The sequence below is a fragment of the Artemia sp. Qi Xiang Cuo genome, chromosome 4 (genome assembly GCF_049724085.1).
Source record: "Artemia sp. Qi Xiang Cuo chromosome 4, ASM4972408v1, whole genome shotgun sequence".
NCBI lineage: Eukaryota > Metazoa > Arthropoda > Branchiopoda > Anostraca > Artemiidae > Artemia > Artemia sp. Qi Xiang Cuo.
In genome coordinates this window covers 63979752-64000065 of record NC_142797.1, presented here as the reverse complement: position 1 = coordinate 64000065, position 20314 = coordinate 63979752, and the positions used below count along the sequence as shown (strand labels likewise).

Genomic DNA, 20314 nt, shown 5'->3' with positions numbered 1-20314 from the left:
AAAAAATTTTAAGTTTTTAAAAATCTATGCCACTTATAAAATTTTTTATTATTTTTTGAAAATGTGTGTAGAAAAAAAAAATATGTATATAATTAAAAAGTACGATTTGGAATATCTATATTAAATCATTAGTAATAATTGAGGGTGGGTAAGTTAAAAATATTCATCAGTTTGAGCTGAGTCATTATATAAGTCAGTCAACCCCCTTTTCAAGTTCCTTCCAGTTGATATTGAGCTAGCACGGGGGTCAGAGGTCCCTGTCATTAAAAGATTCACAGGCATTGGCTGGTCTTGTGTAGTTCTAGTAGCGAATTTGATAACTGAAGGTCTTGTAGCTTGCATTAGTACACCTTCGCTATATGGGGCCCTCTTTTCAGTAGGGGGGGTATTTAATTTTTCCACTTAATTGAAAAAAAAATGCATTTTTTGTTTTTTAAAATTATTATTTTTTTTTTATTAATTTAAATTATTTAATAACTTTTTTTTTTTTTCAATAGTTATAGCACTTTTTTTCAAAAAAATAAAAAAAAATTCTAAATTATAAATTAAAGAAAAAAAAAAAAATGGAAGAGTGGCGTTTATTTTTTTAAAAAAAAACCCATAAAAAAAAAAAGCCGCCTTAAGCTACAACATAAAGGATAATTATTTATATGTTTCAGCTCCAAAAAAAAATATAATTCTAATTATATAATTATCCTTAGTTATATTGTATTGAAAGAATTTATTCCTTAACTTAATGAAAATTTCTTTTTAATAATGAGAAAATTTTTACTCACCAGAAATTGCTTTGAATTATCCATTTTTTCTATGTAATTACAAAAAATGACAGTTGTTTTATGTTAAATAAACGATTCCAAACTGTTGAGGTATCTAATTTGAAACCTGAATATATACAAAAAATAATTAGCTTCTAAAAAAGAAGAGACACCGGTTTTTGAACTAAAAAAAAAAGACATTTAACTTTGAAATTGCGTCGTTCCTAGAGTGTAAAGAACTGTAGACCTGTTTGTACGCAAATGATCCTGGTAACCGTACAATGCATTGAAAACTTACATACATATCTATGCCTTAGGCGTAGGTTTGCGTGTAGGGTTTTAATGCATTATACGGTTACTACTAATATGCTTTCACAATATGCTTACCATGTAGCTTACCCACAATATGTATAATTTGACTTCAGCATATCATTGATATTTAGGACAAAGTAGTCAAATTAAGTTTGGTTTTTGACTAAAGACATTCTTCTGTAAATCTTGTATGATTAATTTATTAACTTTATTAATTGAAAAAAGTGAATCAGTGACGTACGCAAGGGTAGGCCTTACCCCCCCCCCGAAATCCTAAATTTTATTTAATTTCTGGTTACTTCTTGTACGGATTGTCACATAAAATATGTTATTTTATTATTAGGCCGGCTGAAAAATCTTTTCATCATTTCCCCTCTAATAAAAATCCTGCGTAAAGGCGTGGGATGAATGTACCCTCCTTCTCTGTTGTACAACGCCTTCAAACAAACCATAAAAAAATAAAAACAATACAATAAACATTTTTGCCGTAATTTTTTTCGCATTTACTTCTGCCTTTTTTCATTAAAAAAAAAAAAAAAAAAAAAAAAAAAAAAAAAAATCGTACGTCCCTGAGGTGACCATCTCACACCGTAACCATTAGGTATTAATTTTTTAACTTCATTCTGAGGCACTTGAAGCTTTTGATCCAGCCAACTGAGGTGGACCTGCTGTAACCAATAGTGTATTATGAAGGGTGCTACTGAATGATGTTACTGAACTGAACTGTAACTGAATGGTGAGTAGTAGGCTCACAGTTTAGTCACTGCTTTGAAAACCAGTATCAAATCAAACTGATATGCACATTTTTATATAGAACTCCTTACATGTCCCCACGTTCTACAAAATCACAAGAAATATATAAATATAAAGATATAAAGATATATATATCTTTGCAAAACATTCTATCGGATTTTTTCCATTACTCCTTGAATGATAGACTTTAGCAGTCTGACTCTAACTCTAACTTCTAACTCTTTTATTATTCGGCTCTATCAACTTTCAGCCTATTTTTCTTAAAATTATTGTTAAACTTTTTTATTACTTTTTAAAACTAAACTTTTTAATTACTTTTTAAAAGTTGCAAAAGAGTAATGCCATTCGAATCCTCATTCAACACTGTTTCCAGATCATAATGGGCCAAATAATGGTTGCTACAGTGACAATGGTGTCCCAGCCCCCCTTCTAACCAAGTGAGATATAGGGCTGGGCTATTGACAAAACTGAAAAGTCAGATTCTGATAGTTCGCAAATTTTTTGTACTTCTTTGTCACTAATAGTTGGTTCATAATCCGAAATGATACCAATTTAAAGAAAAAAAAGTACAAAATACAAAATCAGCAAAGTTATATATATATATATATATATATATATATATATATATATATATATATATATATATATATATATATATATATATATATATATATATATATATATATATATATATATATATATATAAGCCAAGGGTTATATCCGTCATCTGCTCTGGAAAAAGTGGGGTAGCATAGTAGCAATGCTACTTGGCAGTTTTCATGGCCTAGTGAAGTTTGTTGGCAGGTTTTGAAATTTATTGGTAGATTTGGCAGCTTTTTGAATTCTGTCGATTTCTGCTACTGGCAGCTTCGGAAATTTTTCCATACCTGTCTGTCATCCTTAAGAAGAGACTGCGGCGTAATTTTCCTGACGCAAATGTGGAATCGAATGGTGCTAGACTATTGCTATTCCAGTGTTAGTTCAAGAATATCATGCGTAAGACTGTTACTAAAACTTCATTTTAACCTTGGCCCCCCCCCCTGACTGACACGCTGATGAAGTCATATATTGCACTTTTTTTCTGCGCACTAGGGCAGTCAAACGAATTGTATTTAATTGTCTTATCTAATCAGTTGTCTTTTTGGTTCATTCTATTAAATCAAGCATTGAAAAGCTGGCGCTCAATTTAGTTGATGCTGTTTCACAGGTTATGGAGCTTTAATGGATTTGGTCAGCAGTCATGAATAGGAGTTTCAGTAAAATATACCGTAACTTGCAGACGCGGGGAACGATCCGTCAAGCAGAACTTGATGTCAAGCATCAAGCTCATCTACATATCGTGTCAGAACTGCATTACTATTTTGACAATGCCGAGAAGTGGACGTCTAAGTTTGAGATCGAGGTTACTATCAAGTTCAAGTTCATCTACATATCAAGTTCAAGTTCATATACCTATGAGGTTACTATTAAGTTCAAGCATCAAGTTCATCTGCATATCGTGTCAGAACTGCCACACTATTTTGACAATGCCGAGAAGTGGACGTTTAAGTTTGAGGATGAGGTTACCATCAAGTTTTAGTTCATCTACATATCAAGTTCAAGTTCATCTACATATGAGGTTACTATCAAGTTTAAGCATCAAGTTCATCTACATATCGTGTCAGAACTGCCATGCTATTTTGAGAATGCCGAGAAGTGGACGTCTAAGCTTAAGGATGAGGTTACTATCAAGTTCAAGTTCATCTACATAGCAAGTTCAAGTTCATATACTTATGAGGTTACTATCAAGTTCAAGCATCAAGTTCATCTACATATCGTATCAGAACTGCCACACTATTTTGACAATGCCGAGAAGTGGACGTTTAAGTTTGAGGATGAGGTTCTAGAAAATAGATGAAAAATTGCAGTTGAAAGGGATGTTTGTGATGTTATATTGGTTATGCAATAGATTATACGGTTATCTATTTGGCCAGTGCTAGATGAAGACATTGCCCAAAGTTTTGATGTGGAAGATCCTACCTGAAACTTAGAAAGGTTATGTCTCTACTGTTTCAACTCCCTTTTGGCAAAGTCAAGCAGTCTCCTGAAACCCTCCCGATGTCTTTAACAGCGTCCAACATTATATTCCCTTATGACTTTGTCATTTAACGGTTGAAAAGAAAACTACAATCTGTATCAATTTCCAAGACTTGGTAAATCAAATGGAGATGAGCCTTTGGATATCAATTTAAAAATTTTAAGAAATTCTTGATCTTATATGCCATTCTATTACTTAAAGTGGGTAGAGGAAAAGCTGGCGGAAGTCCAATGGTGACCAACTAAGACCTGCTGGCTATAAACTTCCTTTTCATTATTTTCATTAAGATTTTTTGACTTTTAGGGGATGTTTCCCTCTTTTTCAATAATCGGGCAAATTTTCTCAGGCTTTTAGCCTTGGTGAATCAAATGGAGATGAGCCTTTGGATATCAATTTAAAAATTTTAAGAAATTCTTGATCTTATATGCCATTCTATTACTTAAAGTGGGTAGAGGAAAAGCTGGCGGAAGTCCAATGGTGACCAACTAAGACCTGCTGGCTATAAACTTCTTTTTCAGTATTTACATTAAGATTCTTTGACTTTTAGGGGTTGTTTCCCTTTTTTTCAATAATCGGGCAAATTTTCTCAGAATCGTAGCCTTGGTAAATCAAATGGAGATGACCCTTTTGGATATCAATTTAAAAATTTCAAGATATTCTTGATCTTATATGCGATTCTGTTACTTAAAGTGGATAGAGAAAAAGCTGGCGGAAGTCCAATGGTGACCAAGTAAGACCTGCTGGTTATGAACTTCCTCAGCATACGAATACAGGGGGGGATCCACCATTATGGCTACCAATCTTTAGTAACAAGATAGACTGAAGGTATTCAATCTGTTATCAGTTTATAAATGATTGATACATCAGTACTTTTGAGACATGGGGTAGTACTACGTGTTGGCCAAGTAATTACGATGAGAGTTAGCAATAATCTGTATTGTGTTGAAAGTAGTCATCTATATACACATTTTCCTGCTTCGTTGATAGCATTTCTGCTTCTTCTTCTCTTATCTGCTCTTAGACACTCATCGACTGTCATCTATTACGCATTTATTTTGTTTCTTATCCAAGGTATATTGCTGGAGTTAAAACAAATTTTCTTAATCATATAATCGTTCCAGGTCTATCTAGGACAAACATTTTTTTAGGGCAAAATTTATGATAGAATTAAAAAAAATAATGACACTCTGTTTGAACAGTTCATTTAAGGTACTTTAAATCAGTAATTGGGAAAATTGTTTATAAGTCCATATGAAACAATTTTCTCAAAATGGAATAATGTAATCTTCAATTCGCGTGTCTTCATCTTTATACTCCTTGACGTCAGTGGCATAATTTCGTCAAAATCCTGGGGGGGGAGGGCAAAAAGTGAAGCCATTTTCCCGAATCACGTTAAAATGGCAGAGGAAAATGAAAAATAAGCCACATAGTACCATAAAGGCAAAAATACACTAAAGAAAACTGACCCGTTTCTCGGGCTGCTGAATTATGCAGGTTTATCTTAGTTTTGACAAGATTTTTGAAGGAAATAAATTTCACCTGGGGGGGGGGGCGGGGGGTAAACTGGAGTCTGGATGCAGTTGACCCCTGCCCTATGACAAAGTACGCTTATCGTGAGTGACTGATTAAATCACATAATGTGCTAGCTGTAGTATTATATGTCCTTACTTTATGCCTTTCAATGCGTACATAGCAGCAATTGCATGAGTTTCCCGACAGCGGATGGATAGTTTTGGAATTTAATTTTTCTGTTTGTTAATTATATATTTTATTGTTTCCTGTTTATTTATTTTTCCCTGTAATTTAAAACAGTTTTTCAATCGGAATGAAATATTGAACTGAATCGAAAAAAACAAAAACAAAAAAAAAACTTCAATGGTAATATTGGTAGGGAATTATAAAAAAAAGTATAAGAGGTAAGTTAAGCCTTAGCCACCGATGACCAAATAAAATGAAAATAGGCCTACCACCAAAGTAGATTAGGAAGAAGCTGGGTTGTATCCATGAGATAGTTTATCGGGTTATACTCCCTCTCCCCCCCAAAATACTTCCCCCACTTGTGAATTGGTAGTAGAAATAGAGGTATAAAGGTGATTTCTCATAGAAACTGAAAAATATTTCTCCGATTTATTGATTTATCTTAAAAATTCAGGTAAAAAAATACTCTGGGATTGATTTATCACCACGCTGAATGATTTTAAACGACATTCAAGTTTTTCGAAATTGAATGATAAAAATATAGGATATCGTTGTTACCTTTAGTTTCAATTTGTTTTATTTGCGGTCTTATTTTTCGCTTGGTTGCTTTTGTAATTACAAAGCAGGGTATACAACTCAAATACATCTTCCAAATTGAGCCTAAATAACAATGAATACTTGTGTCGAAAAGTAACCACATGCACCAATTGCTTCAGTTGATGTATACGAACCGATTAATTTAGATTTAAGCTTTACCTAGGAATTAGTATTTTGCTTTTTTATTATTTTTTACGGATCACATATTACCACCATAAGCTAGCTGAGACATCTATTATTGTTATCTGGTGACTTGCTGTAGCACTAAGCCACCTCCATCACGCTCCTCCCGCGCAGTTAATGCACACATATTAGCCACACATTCTCTCCTTGTATCCTCACAACTTCACAGATTCTATTCACAACTTCACTCTCTCTTCCCCTCATGAAACTAAATCATTCTTCTAATATCTTTCTTGCCTAATACAGGGCGTCCTAGTTTTCGTTTTGCCTCAAATGGATTACCATAATACCGAGTTTTTAGTAATCTATCATCCTTTTTCTGTGAGAATAGAGGTTCGAGTCCTGGTATAGCTGTTTATTTGGTTTGGATTGGGGGTCAGTGGTGTCACTCTGTAAGCTCAGCCATAGTTAACCCAGCTCTAAATGACTACCCGGGGAAATGTAGGGAAGGTAAACAAGAAGGGCGTGCGAAAGCACAGGGTTGGCTATGAGACGGAGATCATCACCACCGGTAGGGACTGTAAAGTCCAATACCCTATTCTTTACCCTTGTTTTACCTTTTTATCGGTAAAAAGGTTTTTCTTTCGTGGGTAAAGTGTGACCTAATCGTCTTAAATATTTCTTTTAACATAGCCAATTTTCTGCATTTTTTCAGTGGTTTTTTGTTTCTCCTAATTTTGTTATGTTGACTTTTTTCTTCAATCATTTAGAAAGTTTCTATGACGCATAGTCGTAGCTAGGGTTTTTGTTTATGGTATCACATATACAAGGCCGTACCCAGGATTTTTTCCGGAGGGGGTTTTACTCAAAAAAAATTCGGGGGGGGGGGCTACACAGAAAAAAGTAAAAAAACGCATACAAAATTGTTCATATTCATTTTTGTTACGTTTTTGCGAGTCAAACATTTCGGGGGGGGGGGGTCAAACCCCTTAACCAGAGGGGTTAAACCCCTTAACCCCCTTCTGGGTAATGTCTTGCACAAATACATACATATATATATATATATATATATATATATATATATATATATATATATATATATATATATATATATATATATATATATATATATATATATATGTATCACTGGATTTTCTTAGAATCCTCAATAGATTTCCATCAGTCGTTTTTTTGCTTAGATTAAATTAGGGTAAGACCCCCCCCCCCCTAAGGGTCAGTATTCAGACTGCTATTTCTACAATAGCTATAAATATCATCTGTAATTTATATCGTGACTGAAAAACCACCTTTCTCTCTGCGAAAAATAATTTAAAGAATTTTCTGAATTATAAAACTTGGCATGGGATTCAACTAACTAATAACAATGCTAAAATCAAAAAAATTTAAAGGAAAACTAACACGTTTCGGTCTATTAAAAAGCCTTTTTCTCTCTACATTAATAAGATTATTATTTCACGTGTTTCTATATTGGATTAGAGGTAAGGCTTCACTCTGTAAGTGCTGGAGCACTTCTTTTTTTATTTTAGTTTTGAACTTGCCTTGTGATTCCTGGGATTCTTACGGAATATGACAAAGTGAGTTTTTTAATAGGGGATTCAAATATTTCTATTGATGTGTCTACTCGTAGCAATAGTATTTATACCTACCCAAAGAAACATAAAGATTATCTCGCCCTCTTGGTTCGTTTAAGGACTCCCCTTCTCTGAGATTTGCAGTTCTTAAACACCTGACCCCCGACCCCCGGGAAAATGCTCCGAATCTGTTATAGTTTATCTCAGTGGAATTATGGCAAAATTGGCTATAGATGCAACGCCAAATTGGTTTTAGATCATTTCCCCAAATTCTGCGGACCACGTAAGAAAAAAGTAAATCTGTGACAAACAGTCTCTAAGCCAAACCTTTCTTTTCGAAGTCCTGTCTTCACGCTGAAATTTTTCGGTGCTTATTTATTAAATTATATTAAAATGTTTCTTATTCTAATTAGGCGGTCCTTGTGCTTCTGGAGTCGTTCTTAGAAATTTGGGACAAACATTCAAACTTTAGCGTAAAGCGCAAGGTATTGAGGAGGGGACAACCTCTTGTATTTTGTCTGATTATAACTCTGTGGTGGTATCTTCAAGACTATGGACTACACTTCCAGCTGTAACACAGAGTTGTAATTCCTTTCCTACCTTCAAATGTCTACTGGTTGATCTTTTAAAGGTTAATTTTTATCTATAGATTGTTACAGAATTATCTTTTTTATTTATTCTAGATTCGTAGTTAATAAATTTTGGAAATAAATTTGTAAGTTTTTCCTAGAAAGCCTTTTCGGACAAAATAAAGGCTAAATCTCCTTTTCCTACAAAGTCTTTTGGCACAAGGTAAAGGCTAAAATACCCTTTTTCATTTCACATTTTTAATTTTTGAATAAATTTTTTGATGATTATGATTATTATAGACGACGATTATGATGGTTTTATGGATTTCTGCGTTAACCAACCGTATTTTTTTTTAAATTCTGAAAGGTTGTGCTTGACGTAACGTAACTTAACTACTTAAAATAGAAGATTTTGTATGTAGTGTGAAAGCCGCTTAACTCAAGACTACAAAAAATGCAAATAATTTGCTGTAGCCTAACTATGGACCATTGATCTTCGCTATGGCCTTGGACCATGGGCGTAGGCAGCATATTGTCTAGGGGGGGCAGTCGATAGTGTGATGGAGTTTTATAAACTGCTTTTTCCAAACCATCTGCTTTTTCAGCCATATCTAATGTAAATTTGAAGGTCTAGGGGGGGCCGGGGGGCTGCGCCCCCCCTCCCTACGCCCATGCTTTGGACCGTTGATCTGTTATTATTCATAGACGAGTGATTTTAGGTAGTTGTTTTAAGTTCTGCTACAGCAAGAAGTTTCACCAACAGGGTGTGCCTAAGACCTTATTGGATGTCATTAACTCAATAGTTTAAATATAAAACGTTTGATGACAAGTTCTATTTAAAAGGAAATCATGCGTGATGATGTGAAATATGCATGCTGAACTTGCAAACTATGAAATTACTCCACCTCCATATGGTGTCTTGTATCATTCCTAGATCTTGCTATTTTATCTTGCACCGTGATAATCTATTTGCTGTCTCGCGCTGTTCTCAAATCTGATATGCTATAAATCATCCATTCTTGAGAATCATGTTTTGCAGTAATCTTTTCGCAGTTTCATTGTTGTTGTCAGTGGAAAAAAAGAAGTTTTTACCTGTCACCTTGAAGTTAGGTGGTTCTTAAAAATAGTCTGTGCTCTGTTGGTAAATGTTAAATAGATATATTGCCATGGGAAATTAATTTTTGTTAAAGGGTCTTAATGCAATTATGAATAAGCCATGTACTTGTTAGCTATCCCGACCACAGTCATGAAGTGAAGTTAGGTTAATCATAATGAAATAAACAAAATTATGGAAACTATAACAGAGAACTATGTAAAGCAGGCCGCCCAGAACGCAATATATTAATAACCTAACCAACTCTATATATTAAATATTTAATTAAAATATACATGTATAGTAGCTTATCTCACTCAGACTAAGCTTATTATCTCCGAATGCAGACAGAGAAACCGGTTTTACTCAGACAAAGAACTTAAGTGTGGTCAGGATGGTATTTACCTGTTAGCCAGTACACACTCGAGAATTTGGATTTATAAAATCAGACAATAACTGGTTTATTGCTGTTTGTATAGGGAGACAATTAGCTTCGGCTCAGTGGAAAACTACTGGCTATATTGAAATAAATATTTTGTTGATATTTTGGCTAGGTTAGGTTACATTTTGCATGCAGCCCCGCTATAGTTACCCCCCCCCCCCCGAATGTGCAAATATACGACCCAATATATATATATATATATATATATATATATATATATATATATATATATATATATATATATATATATATATATATATATATATATATATATATATATATATATATATATATATATATATATATAGTTCATCCGGGGTCAAACGAAAAGAAGGGCGTACTTTAGTGAGGTATGAAGAGGCCACAAGAAATTATTTCAAGGAAATAGGAATTTCAAGAGGGAATAAGGAATCTGTTAACAGATTGGGTTGCAGGAGGAGCTTGCGCAGCTATCGTGGCCTGATGGTGGCCACGATACCATCAGGCTTCAGGTGGCCTGATGGTAGGGTACGGTGAGCTGTCTTTATTTGTTGTAGTAATAGTATTTTTGTAAAATCAGGGGCGTGGTTATTGGAGCAAAAAAAGAAGGAAGAATTTAGTTGCTTTGCTGGGTAAGGTAAAGAATTTATGTTAATACGTGACGTTCTGCTATTCTCTGTTATTTTAAATCCAAGGTGTTTACAATTTTACGCGGTGATTTGACTAGGGAAATATAATTGCCTACTATATAACGTTGCTTTTCTACCAATTTAGTTCAATTGGCAACACTGTTTTATGAACTCTTCTGAAGGAAAACAGTTTATTCTGAATAAACACTTTCTGAATTTAACGCTCGCAATTTTGACAGTTGCGCCCCATCTCCCCTAATGGGGCAGGATATACGGTACTTGTCAATTATATCGACGACACTCAAGAAGTGAAGTTAGGTTAATCTTAATGAAATATACCAAAATATAATTAAAACATAAAGCTTAAAAAACAAAAATATGAAACTGCAGCAAGAGAATTATGGAAAGCAGGCCGTCCAGGACGCATTATATTAAATGCCTTACATAAACTAATAAACTATGTATTTAATTAAAATATACCTGTATAGTAGTTTATCTCGCTGAGACTAAGCTAATTATCTCCGAATGCAGACACAGAAACCGGTTGTACTCGGACCAAACAGAACAAACTTCTTGAGTGTGGTCGATATATTTGCCTAGTACCGGATATACTACTGTCACTAAAAACTCACCGTCTCACCAAGTTGTCTGAGGCTAGCACAGCTGCGCACGCCCCTCCATTCTGATATACTCAAAGCCCTCTTTGCACCCTCCAAGGAAATTCCAATTTTTCTTAAATCTTTGCTTACGACATCCTCCCACCCCATTCGGCGACGACCTGCTTTCGCGGCCAGATATAGCACTATAAAATATATTTATGCGTTATTTTTCGTCGTTTGAATCATTACATCTGTTCGTTAACTGCATTTCTTGCTTAGATAGAGGATTTAGCTAATTAAAATTTCCTCCGAAAGGAATCTCGTCCTGACTGTTACGATTTAGTTATCATATTTTAGAATGTTTAAAACGAATATTATTCTCTATAGTTTTTCTCTATTCTCTATATACCCTATTTTTAGTTTTTTTTGTATTTATATTAATACAATCTAATAGATTTTGTATCCATGATCTAAGAGGTAGCTTTTGTTTTGTTTATTTTTCGTACTTAGCGAGCAACTTTCCTCATATATTTCCTGGAACTTTAAGTAAAATAGTTCTACCGCACAGTATGAATGATTTTCAATGAAAATCTTGTTCCAGCTTTGGGTACTATTGATTAGGCCGTAATTGTTTAAAAAAACAAGACTATTCTGTTTTTTAATGATCGTGAAAAAGGGTACTTAGCATGAGTTGACTTATTAATAATTAAAACAAAGCGAAATCACAAAGTAAAGGGCGTCGTTATATGCGAGCTGGGTAGCAAAGCCCAGTTGAGCTTTCCATTTGGGATTTGGGACTGGCGGAAAGCTGCCAGGCCAATATTCACGACAAAACAAGAATGTTTTAAACTTGAAAAGCAAATCCAGACCGCTAGTCAGACGAAAGTGTTTCCGGCTAGGAGTTTTTAGCGCTTACTTCAAATTATTATACTCATGACTTTAAAGAAAAACTTGCAATATGAATGATTTCTTTATTTTCTAATCAGTGTATGGACCTTGGATAAGGTCTTATTTTTTTTACTTTTATGACTTTTTAAATATAAAAAGAATTTTTAAATATAAGTAAAGTAAGAATTTTTTAAGTAAGGATTATTAAATGTAAGTAAAGAAGGGAGACTTAACTTCGATGGATTAACCGTAAAAAAAAATTATAATGAAAGTTGATAACTTTCTCACTTTCTAGCTTATATTTGAAATAAGTGTTCGAAAAGAAATAGGAATAAATTGTTCGATAAAAAAAGAAAAAAAAGAGAGCTTATTCAAGGTTACTTGATTAACTTAAAGAAATGACTAGTATGTGGACACCCTGCAGAATCTTGAAATCAAAACTTGGCTTGTCTTGAGTTCTTTAATTTGACTGGGAAGCGATGCACTTTCAACGGCACTGGCAGTTATTAATTCTTAGCAGGCCCATGTGAAAACACTTTACTCACAGAAAAAATTGTAAATTAGGCCTTGATATAAAATTATTTCTTATCTTCTTATCTTATCTCGGATGCCTAAACAACCCTTTGTTGCATACATAGCCATTTCGAATCAAATCGAAAGAAAGAAAGGAAGTTTTGTGTATAGCTTAATTAGTCGACTTTCTCTAGTAAATTTAAATTTAATGATTGTGTTTATAAGTTTGTTTTGCTATCAACTTTAGGCATCAAGCTATTAGCTTTAAGGTATCAACCTGGAAAAATTTCCCCATTTATAAAATTACTCGTAGAAAAATTGTAAATTAAACCTCGATATCAAAACTATTTCTGCAATATTTCGGATGTCTAAAAAAAAAACTTTATAGCATACACAACCGGTTCGAAATAAAATCGAAAGAAAGAAAGTTTATACTTACCTTTATTATTAGTCCCTTTTCAAGAAAACAAGGGAAGTTATTCAGCTAGAGTATATTTCGGAAGGTCTAACGCTATCAAGAAGGCAGAGATTGCGTGCTTTCTTTTAATCCTCAGCATGACTTACTGGACTTGCAATCCTATGTTTTTCGGGACGTAAGTTCGAATCCTGCTCTCACCAATCTTTTAGATGGGTGCGGTCCGTGGCGTGACTCTGCAAGCTCAGCCGCCGTGAAAATGGGGAGCTTACGGTTAAACATAACCCACGTAACGTCTTAGTTTTGGATGCAAGGTGAGGCGGAGAAGCGCTTGGTCCGGTTGCGAAGACAAGTAATGCAGAGCATCTTTGAAACGAGGAGCAAGGTGTAAAAGACAAACTCGCGAAAGAGGAGCATCCTGCAACGAAGACTTATTGATTTACGCCCAACTATCGATCTTCAGTATGGGTTCTGAGTCTTACTTGGTCGTGAAACTATAGCCTTACATGCTTCCTCCTTAAGAGTACTGCCCGTTTCTACTAGAGATCAATGTTGTAGAATATAATAATGCCAGAAATTCCAGAAAATTTTTCCCTGAATTACCAAAAATCTTTAACCTGTGAATGGATTAGTGGCGTCAATTGGGTGGTAGCGCCCCTCCTGTTCGCCCCTACATTTTGGGAAATACCTCTTTTGGGGTGTTATCATTGAAAATGTTTCTGTTTTTGTATTTTCATTGAAAAAAAAAGACAAACTGCCCCCCCCTCCCCGTAGATATTAAAAAATATATTTTGCCTTTTCCCAAAATTTTCGTAAATTGACGCCACTATAATTCAGCGCTCTCTGTAACTTTTAGAAAGCAGTACCTAAGAGTTCTTTCCTTTAGTGTCTTACTCACGCATCTAGATGGCGATTGTCTCCTGTATATAACATTGAATTATAATTTCTAGATTCTTGCTGGTAAACTCTGAAGAAGAAACTGAATAAAATGGCGATGAATTTAATAAAAAAAAGTTGATTATGCCGAAAAGTATAATTGTATTTAACAACAATTCAGAAAAACTGGTTTTGAAAAAAAGGAATATAGTAAACTAATTTTTTGTTGAATTTCATTTTAATGTTTGGTTCTGCGTCTAATGTTTTGGTCTATTTCGAATCTCTATCGAAATTGTGATTTTGTGAAATAATATTTAGCAATAGAGAAGAGGTCCTGGTATACCATTATGTCAAGTCCAAAAACTACCGTAAGACTAGCGAATAAAAAGAAGGAAAAGGGTAGAGGAAACGCTGCTAGCAAAGAGGTTAGGAAATTATAAATGCAAATTCCAGAATTAATCCCTTGTGATATCACTCTAGTTCGTAGAATTTAGTGCAATTATGAATCAGTTTGATATTTTTAGAGCCTCCCCCCTAGATTTTGAAAAATGCCTTTTTTGGTATTTTCATCGAAAAGTCCTGTTTTAGTATTTCTTTTTGAAAAAAATTGCCCCCTTGATTTTGAAAAAAATTGGTCCCTCCCTCTACATTTCGTGGATTGCCGTCACTGGACACTTGATTCCGCAGTTTTTTAACCCAAATAGCACAGCGCCTCAGGTGGCATTTTGTACAGAGTGGCACATAAACCCCTTGAAAACTTAAAAAATATATACACTCTTTGTGCCCCGTGGGTAAAAAAAAACAAAAAAAAACCAGGCATCGGGTCCTTATATTGTAACCCCTTAGCTATGTACTTGTCCTATGTAAAATAGTATATTTACTTAGTTGTGATTATTTACATTTACGTATTTACATAGTTGTATATATACAATTGTCATATGTATATGTACAATGTATATGTATGTATATATATATGTATATATGTATGTATGTATATATGTATGTATATGTATATGTACAATACATATGTATATGTATTGTATATATACAATTGTCATAGTTGTATATGTACAATTGTCATATGTTGTCATATGCGTCCGAAGCAGGGAAACCTTAGCCCCTCTCCGTATTGATCCTGAAGAAACGATATTTTAACAAGTATAATCTGTGGTTTAAAGCTGTTTTTTATACTTAACTGTCCCTTCCTCCAGTGGCGGATCCAGGGGGAAAGGGGTGCGCCCCTCCCCCCCCCCTATCGTAGTCGAAAGTAATGTAATTTTACTGAATTACTCAAGTTTGCGTTAATTAAACTTGCTCCTAACGCAAGTTTATCGGATCAACCTATTTTGCCCCCCCCCCTAATTTTTTTTATCGGATCAACCGATTTTGCGCCCCCCCCCCCCTAAAAAATCCTGGATCTGCCTCTGCTGTCCTCTGCCTTTTAAAAAAATATGATCGTATTACTATAATTACATTCTTTTATGTTTCTTTAAGTTTTAGTGATAAAGGACTTGAGTATTCAAATTAAAAAAAGAAATTCATTGCCCCCTCCCCCTCAGAATATTCCTGTATATGTGCCTGCAATGAAATCAAATCCAGCAATGTCTACGCTTTTTAATTGACTTAATTGTTTATCTTCTTAGAAGCTCATATAAATTGTTCTAGATCAGGCGCGATAATATAAAAGAAGTTTTGCGTTATTTTCTGGAAAAAATACATTAAAGGTTATCTCCTGAAATTAAATATGCTTTTATCAATCAATCCAATGAAATTTCTCTCATTTTTTGTAAATTTCAACTATTTTGTGTAGGCTTCTACATAGTTTTTCGTCAAACTTCATTGAAGAAAAAACTGAAAAATTGTACATAAAATTTCGCTAAAAAGAAGTCACTCAAGAAATTTTTGAAGAAAGTATCATTTGACATTTAAATTTTTGGTAATATCTTAGTTTTGTGAGAAAATATTACCTGTTCAATAACTTATACTTGATGCCATAAAAAAAAAAATCGACGAAACGTATTTCTCTTTTCAACCTCTTTGTGTAACACACTGCCTTTTGCCGGTATCAAGATTTTAAGTTTTTTTTTTTTATTTTTTTTTAGAAATATTTTTTTTTTTTTTATTAATTTTTGTCGAATTGTCTTTCGTTTTTAAGATCTGCTATTACTGATATAATATAGATGCTTAAATAGTCAATTAAAATAATCTAATAATAGAAATAATATAACCTATTTAGACCAGGAAGAACCCAGGAGTTCTTGTTTTTAGATCAGGCGTAGCAAATATCCAACCCGTTGGCAAGACGTGTCTCACTTGCATAGATGTACTTGAGGCCTTTCCCAGATTAGCCACAATAATGCAAGATAGAAAAATACTGTTTTAATATTTTCAAGTTTAAAACATTAGGAATAGAATGTGAAAACTTAACCAACTAATGAAATTAACAATATTTTGTATGTAACTTCCACACGGGAATAAGACAGAAAATATAAACTTAGGTTAGAACCTTGGAGCTTAGGAAACAAATCTGTTTTGAAGTTGCTCTTTATTTCAAAAATCATTTTTGATTTTCGGTTATTGCTGTTTCATATGAAAATCAGCATGTCATTGGAAAATCTATATTATACGTCTGCTGTTTCGGTTTTCAAATTCTTTACCTCTGCGTCATCTAAATAAAAATAGAAAGTCACGTGCCATCTTACTTAAATCATAGATGGCAGATTATTTTATCTTGTTTCGAAAGCTGAAATGGCTGAAAGAACAATAAAGAATTAGAGGAGAAAAGACCCAGATTTACCAATAGGCCCATTTGACCCGGGCCTAGGGTCACGCAATGCCAGGGGGCGCAATAAATTATCACTGAGTTATTTTTTTCTTAACAAAACTGGACTGATGTAATTTATCGTCAAAGTACCAGGTGCACTTCACCGCCGACCTGCCTACTCACAGAAAAGTGATTTAAAACAATACAAGAATTCCGTATCTGCTTGTAAACTGCCAGATGTCTCCAGAGAATGGCAACTGAGAGTTTGATATCACCTCTCTCTCTTATATTACTTTTGGATCATCAGTCGCGTTATGTTCATTGCTTCTACTATCTCCGAATTTTCGGGGAATCCCCGAAAATCTCGAGAAAACGGAGCGGCAAAAATGCTTGGGCCTAGAAGTGTCAAAGCTTTAAATCCGGCCCTGGAAACGAATTTTTAATTAATTTGTTTAGAGAAGTGGCCGGAATACATTTTTTGGGGTATGGGATTAATATGTAAACGCCTGGTTTAGAACTGGAAATGCGTTGCACAAACTGTAAGGTTGAAAAATTTAAAACAATTGTAAAAGCGCGAAGTGAACATCTTGCTTTTAAGATTATAGAGAAAACCGACTTTTTAATTCAAGATTTTACCGATTTGGACTCGTTTTCTTGCCAATACCACGTTTGAATCTTTAGCATTAAGATCACTCTTGAAACCTTTTCAGCCAATATTGTATAAGATCAAGTGTTTCATCCTATTTTCGAATGTTTTGAACCAATACTCGTGTTTTTTCCTCTATATTTTGAACCTGCTGCTACTTTAGGAACCTCTATCTTTCGAAGTCTATATCGGAGCTGCAATATTTTAGAAAGATAGATGGCGATAATGTTGAGAAATGTTTTATTGAATCTGATTTCTCTTTTCATTTCCTTTTTTTTTGCTATGTGTATTTTGTAGACTTAGTACTCGACATAAAACCTAGGTGTGTTTTTTCTTTAGAAGAAGCATATTTGAATTTTTGAGACTGTTTTGCGAATGTTAAATATTTTTAGGTCGTTGTAAACCTAAATATAAAGGAAGCCTCGACACAATTCAGAAATTTAGCTACATTTCAGGACTCTGAAATTACATGGATTAATTTGCTAATTAGAAACTGTTCTAAAGTTAGTTTTTGCATTTTAAATTGATTCCTCGTGCGTTCTGTGAATTGCAATATGCAAATTTCCGAAGTTTTGTCAATGTTCCTCAGTTTCGACATGTTATTATTGCGACAAGTTTTTTTTGGGCAAGAATGAATCTGCCTATACTAATCGATCTTCCGGGAAATTTTGCATACTATTATTCCAGTAATTCTAGTTCAATTGAAAAGCGGCTTCCAAGTGTTTTTTTTAATACCACTGGCGTAATTTTTGTTCTAACGCTTTTTTTTATTGTCTCCTTCGATAAATGAAACTGCAATCCAACGGCCAAGGCTCGTGCAGGCTTATAAAAAATATTTTCTCCCGGATATGATAGGTCTACATGAGCTTTTCTGATGCAACACTATCAGTAACTGAGATAAATTAAGCGATCAACAGTTTGGATTGCTACCATATGCTATATTATCCATACGAATAGTATCAGTAAATTCAGCCGTTCGCTCAGGGTATATAACACAGGGCCGTATACAGGATTTTTGTTTGGGGAAGGGAATTACCAAAAGAAATATTTTTTGGGGATTTGCCAAAAGAATTGTTGCTCGGGGGGAGGGGGTCTGAGAAATAATTTTTTAACCTGATTTTTTTACGAACAATTTACGAGGCAGATAAATATTTAAGGCATGGGCTCAAACCCATTAACCCCCCTGGATTTGCCCCTGGTGTAAGGTTATAAGTTATAATACTTAAAAGGCTATAGCTTGAGTTTTGTATGTGGGCTGGCTGATGAGGCTAACATTGTATGGAATCTGTAGTCTGTTGCTTGACGAGGCTGAAAGTTTCTCAGATAACTCTTATATGGGAGATGTCCTCAACGGCTTTCCGTCCTGGAACCACCTGGCGAAGATCGAAGTTCCCTATGGTACACTCCTATGCCCTACGGTTTTGTTTGTGTGCATCGATGGCATGGAGTTGAACTTGCCAAGTTTCTCCACTTCATTGTTGATGACGCAACAGCCAATGTAGCATAACAAAGAATGAAAACGGCCATTAATGAGAACAGAAAAAAAACTTCATTTAAGGCTGTATGCAACCACCTTTTTGAGGATTTTTTTCATCGATAAAGCTACCAATTGATTCACTCAGGTGAAGATCCAATTCATGCTTGTTGCCGAGGGGTTAAACTAGATAAATACCAAGGCCATATTCAGGGGGGCTAGGGGGTTTAGTCCCCCCTCTCAAAATGATTGCCTGAATAGTAAAAAAGAAATAGAAGCGTATAAAAACACATTGTGATGGTTTTTTAAAGGTTTTTTTACAACCCCTCCCCGCAGAAACCCTTGGAACATTGAAGTAAAATGGTTGTAATTTTAACTGTTCTTTAGTCTTTCTAATTAACAATGAATAAACGTGGGAACAAATTTAATCAATATAGCAATCTAAAGAACTTTTTTGGAGCTTTTTCCTTCCTCTTCAGAGACGTGAAAAGAAATAGTTAATAAAAACACAAATATAATAAACAAAGAATATAAAGTAAGAAATGTAAGATACAAGAAAAAGAAAAGTAAGATACGAAAGTAAGAAATAAAGAAAACTAATTCATCCATAGTTCATATTTAGTTTATAAAACAGTTACGAAAGGCCTGATTTGCATTAACCGTCTCGTCAAATGGTTTGGAAGGTATATGTTTTTATTTAAATATTTTGTGTATGAAATTGTATTCTTTTACACTTAGCTATTAGATATTACCCCCTTTACCCCTTTATATTAAAGTAATTGCCTGAGTTTCAAATTATTAGAGTTTACAGATCCCAGAAAATCGATATCGGATATCGGACATCGGACAATTCGATGGTTTTTCTTTTATAAAGATGATTGGAGAAAACAAAATCTAACGCTCGGTACGCAATTGAAACAGTATAGAATATTGAAATGCCTCTCTCGTCTTGACTGAAAAACTCTATTAATATTGAAATTTCTAATGGATCTGTTATTTAATTTAGCTCTAAAATCACAATTGCTAGCGCATCATTGAAAACACAAGATATAAAAGGAAGAAAATTGACCGCTAGTGTAAAATATAAGAAAAGTGCAGATAATTTAATAAAGCCGTCTTTGGCTTGTGGAATACATATATATATATATATATATATATATATATATATATATATATATATATATATATATATATATATATATATATATATATATATATATATATATATATATATATATATACATAACAAAACACAGGTCAGCCTGAATAGAATAAAATAAAGACATAATGCTGTTAAAACGAGAATTTTTTATTTTATTAAGGCTTCGGTTTCTGAAATACTTGAGAGTTTGAAGAGTTGTCAACTTTCTAGAATTCAGTTTATAAAAAAAAAGAGAGCAAAAACAGGACAGTGCGAGCATCCCTTTTAATTTTACATTTTTTAAAATTTGTTTTTGCCCAATCTGTTGACTTTTCTCTTCTAATCTTTCTGCATGCATTTCCTTAAAAAGAATCTTGTC

General features: G+C 33.9%; 1 protein-coding gene across 1 annotated transcript in view; it reads left to right on the top strand.

The window, feature by feature from the left end:
- LOC148953326 (uncharacterized) overlaps positions 1–8387 on the top strand; it is a 126977-nt gene extending 118590 nt beyond the window's left edge. Inside the window, exon 3 of the mRNA XM_089087623.1 lies at positions 8321–8387. Within this exon, the coding sequence (XP_088943749.1) occupies positions 8321–8351 (31 nt within the window). The 3' untranslated portion in view covers positions 8352–8387. The remainder of the gene's footprint in view (positions 1–8320) is intronic.
- Positions 8388–20314: the final 11927 nt, after the last annotated feature.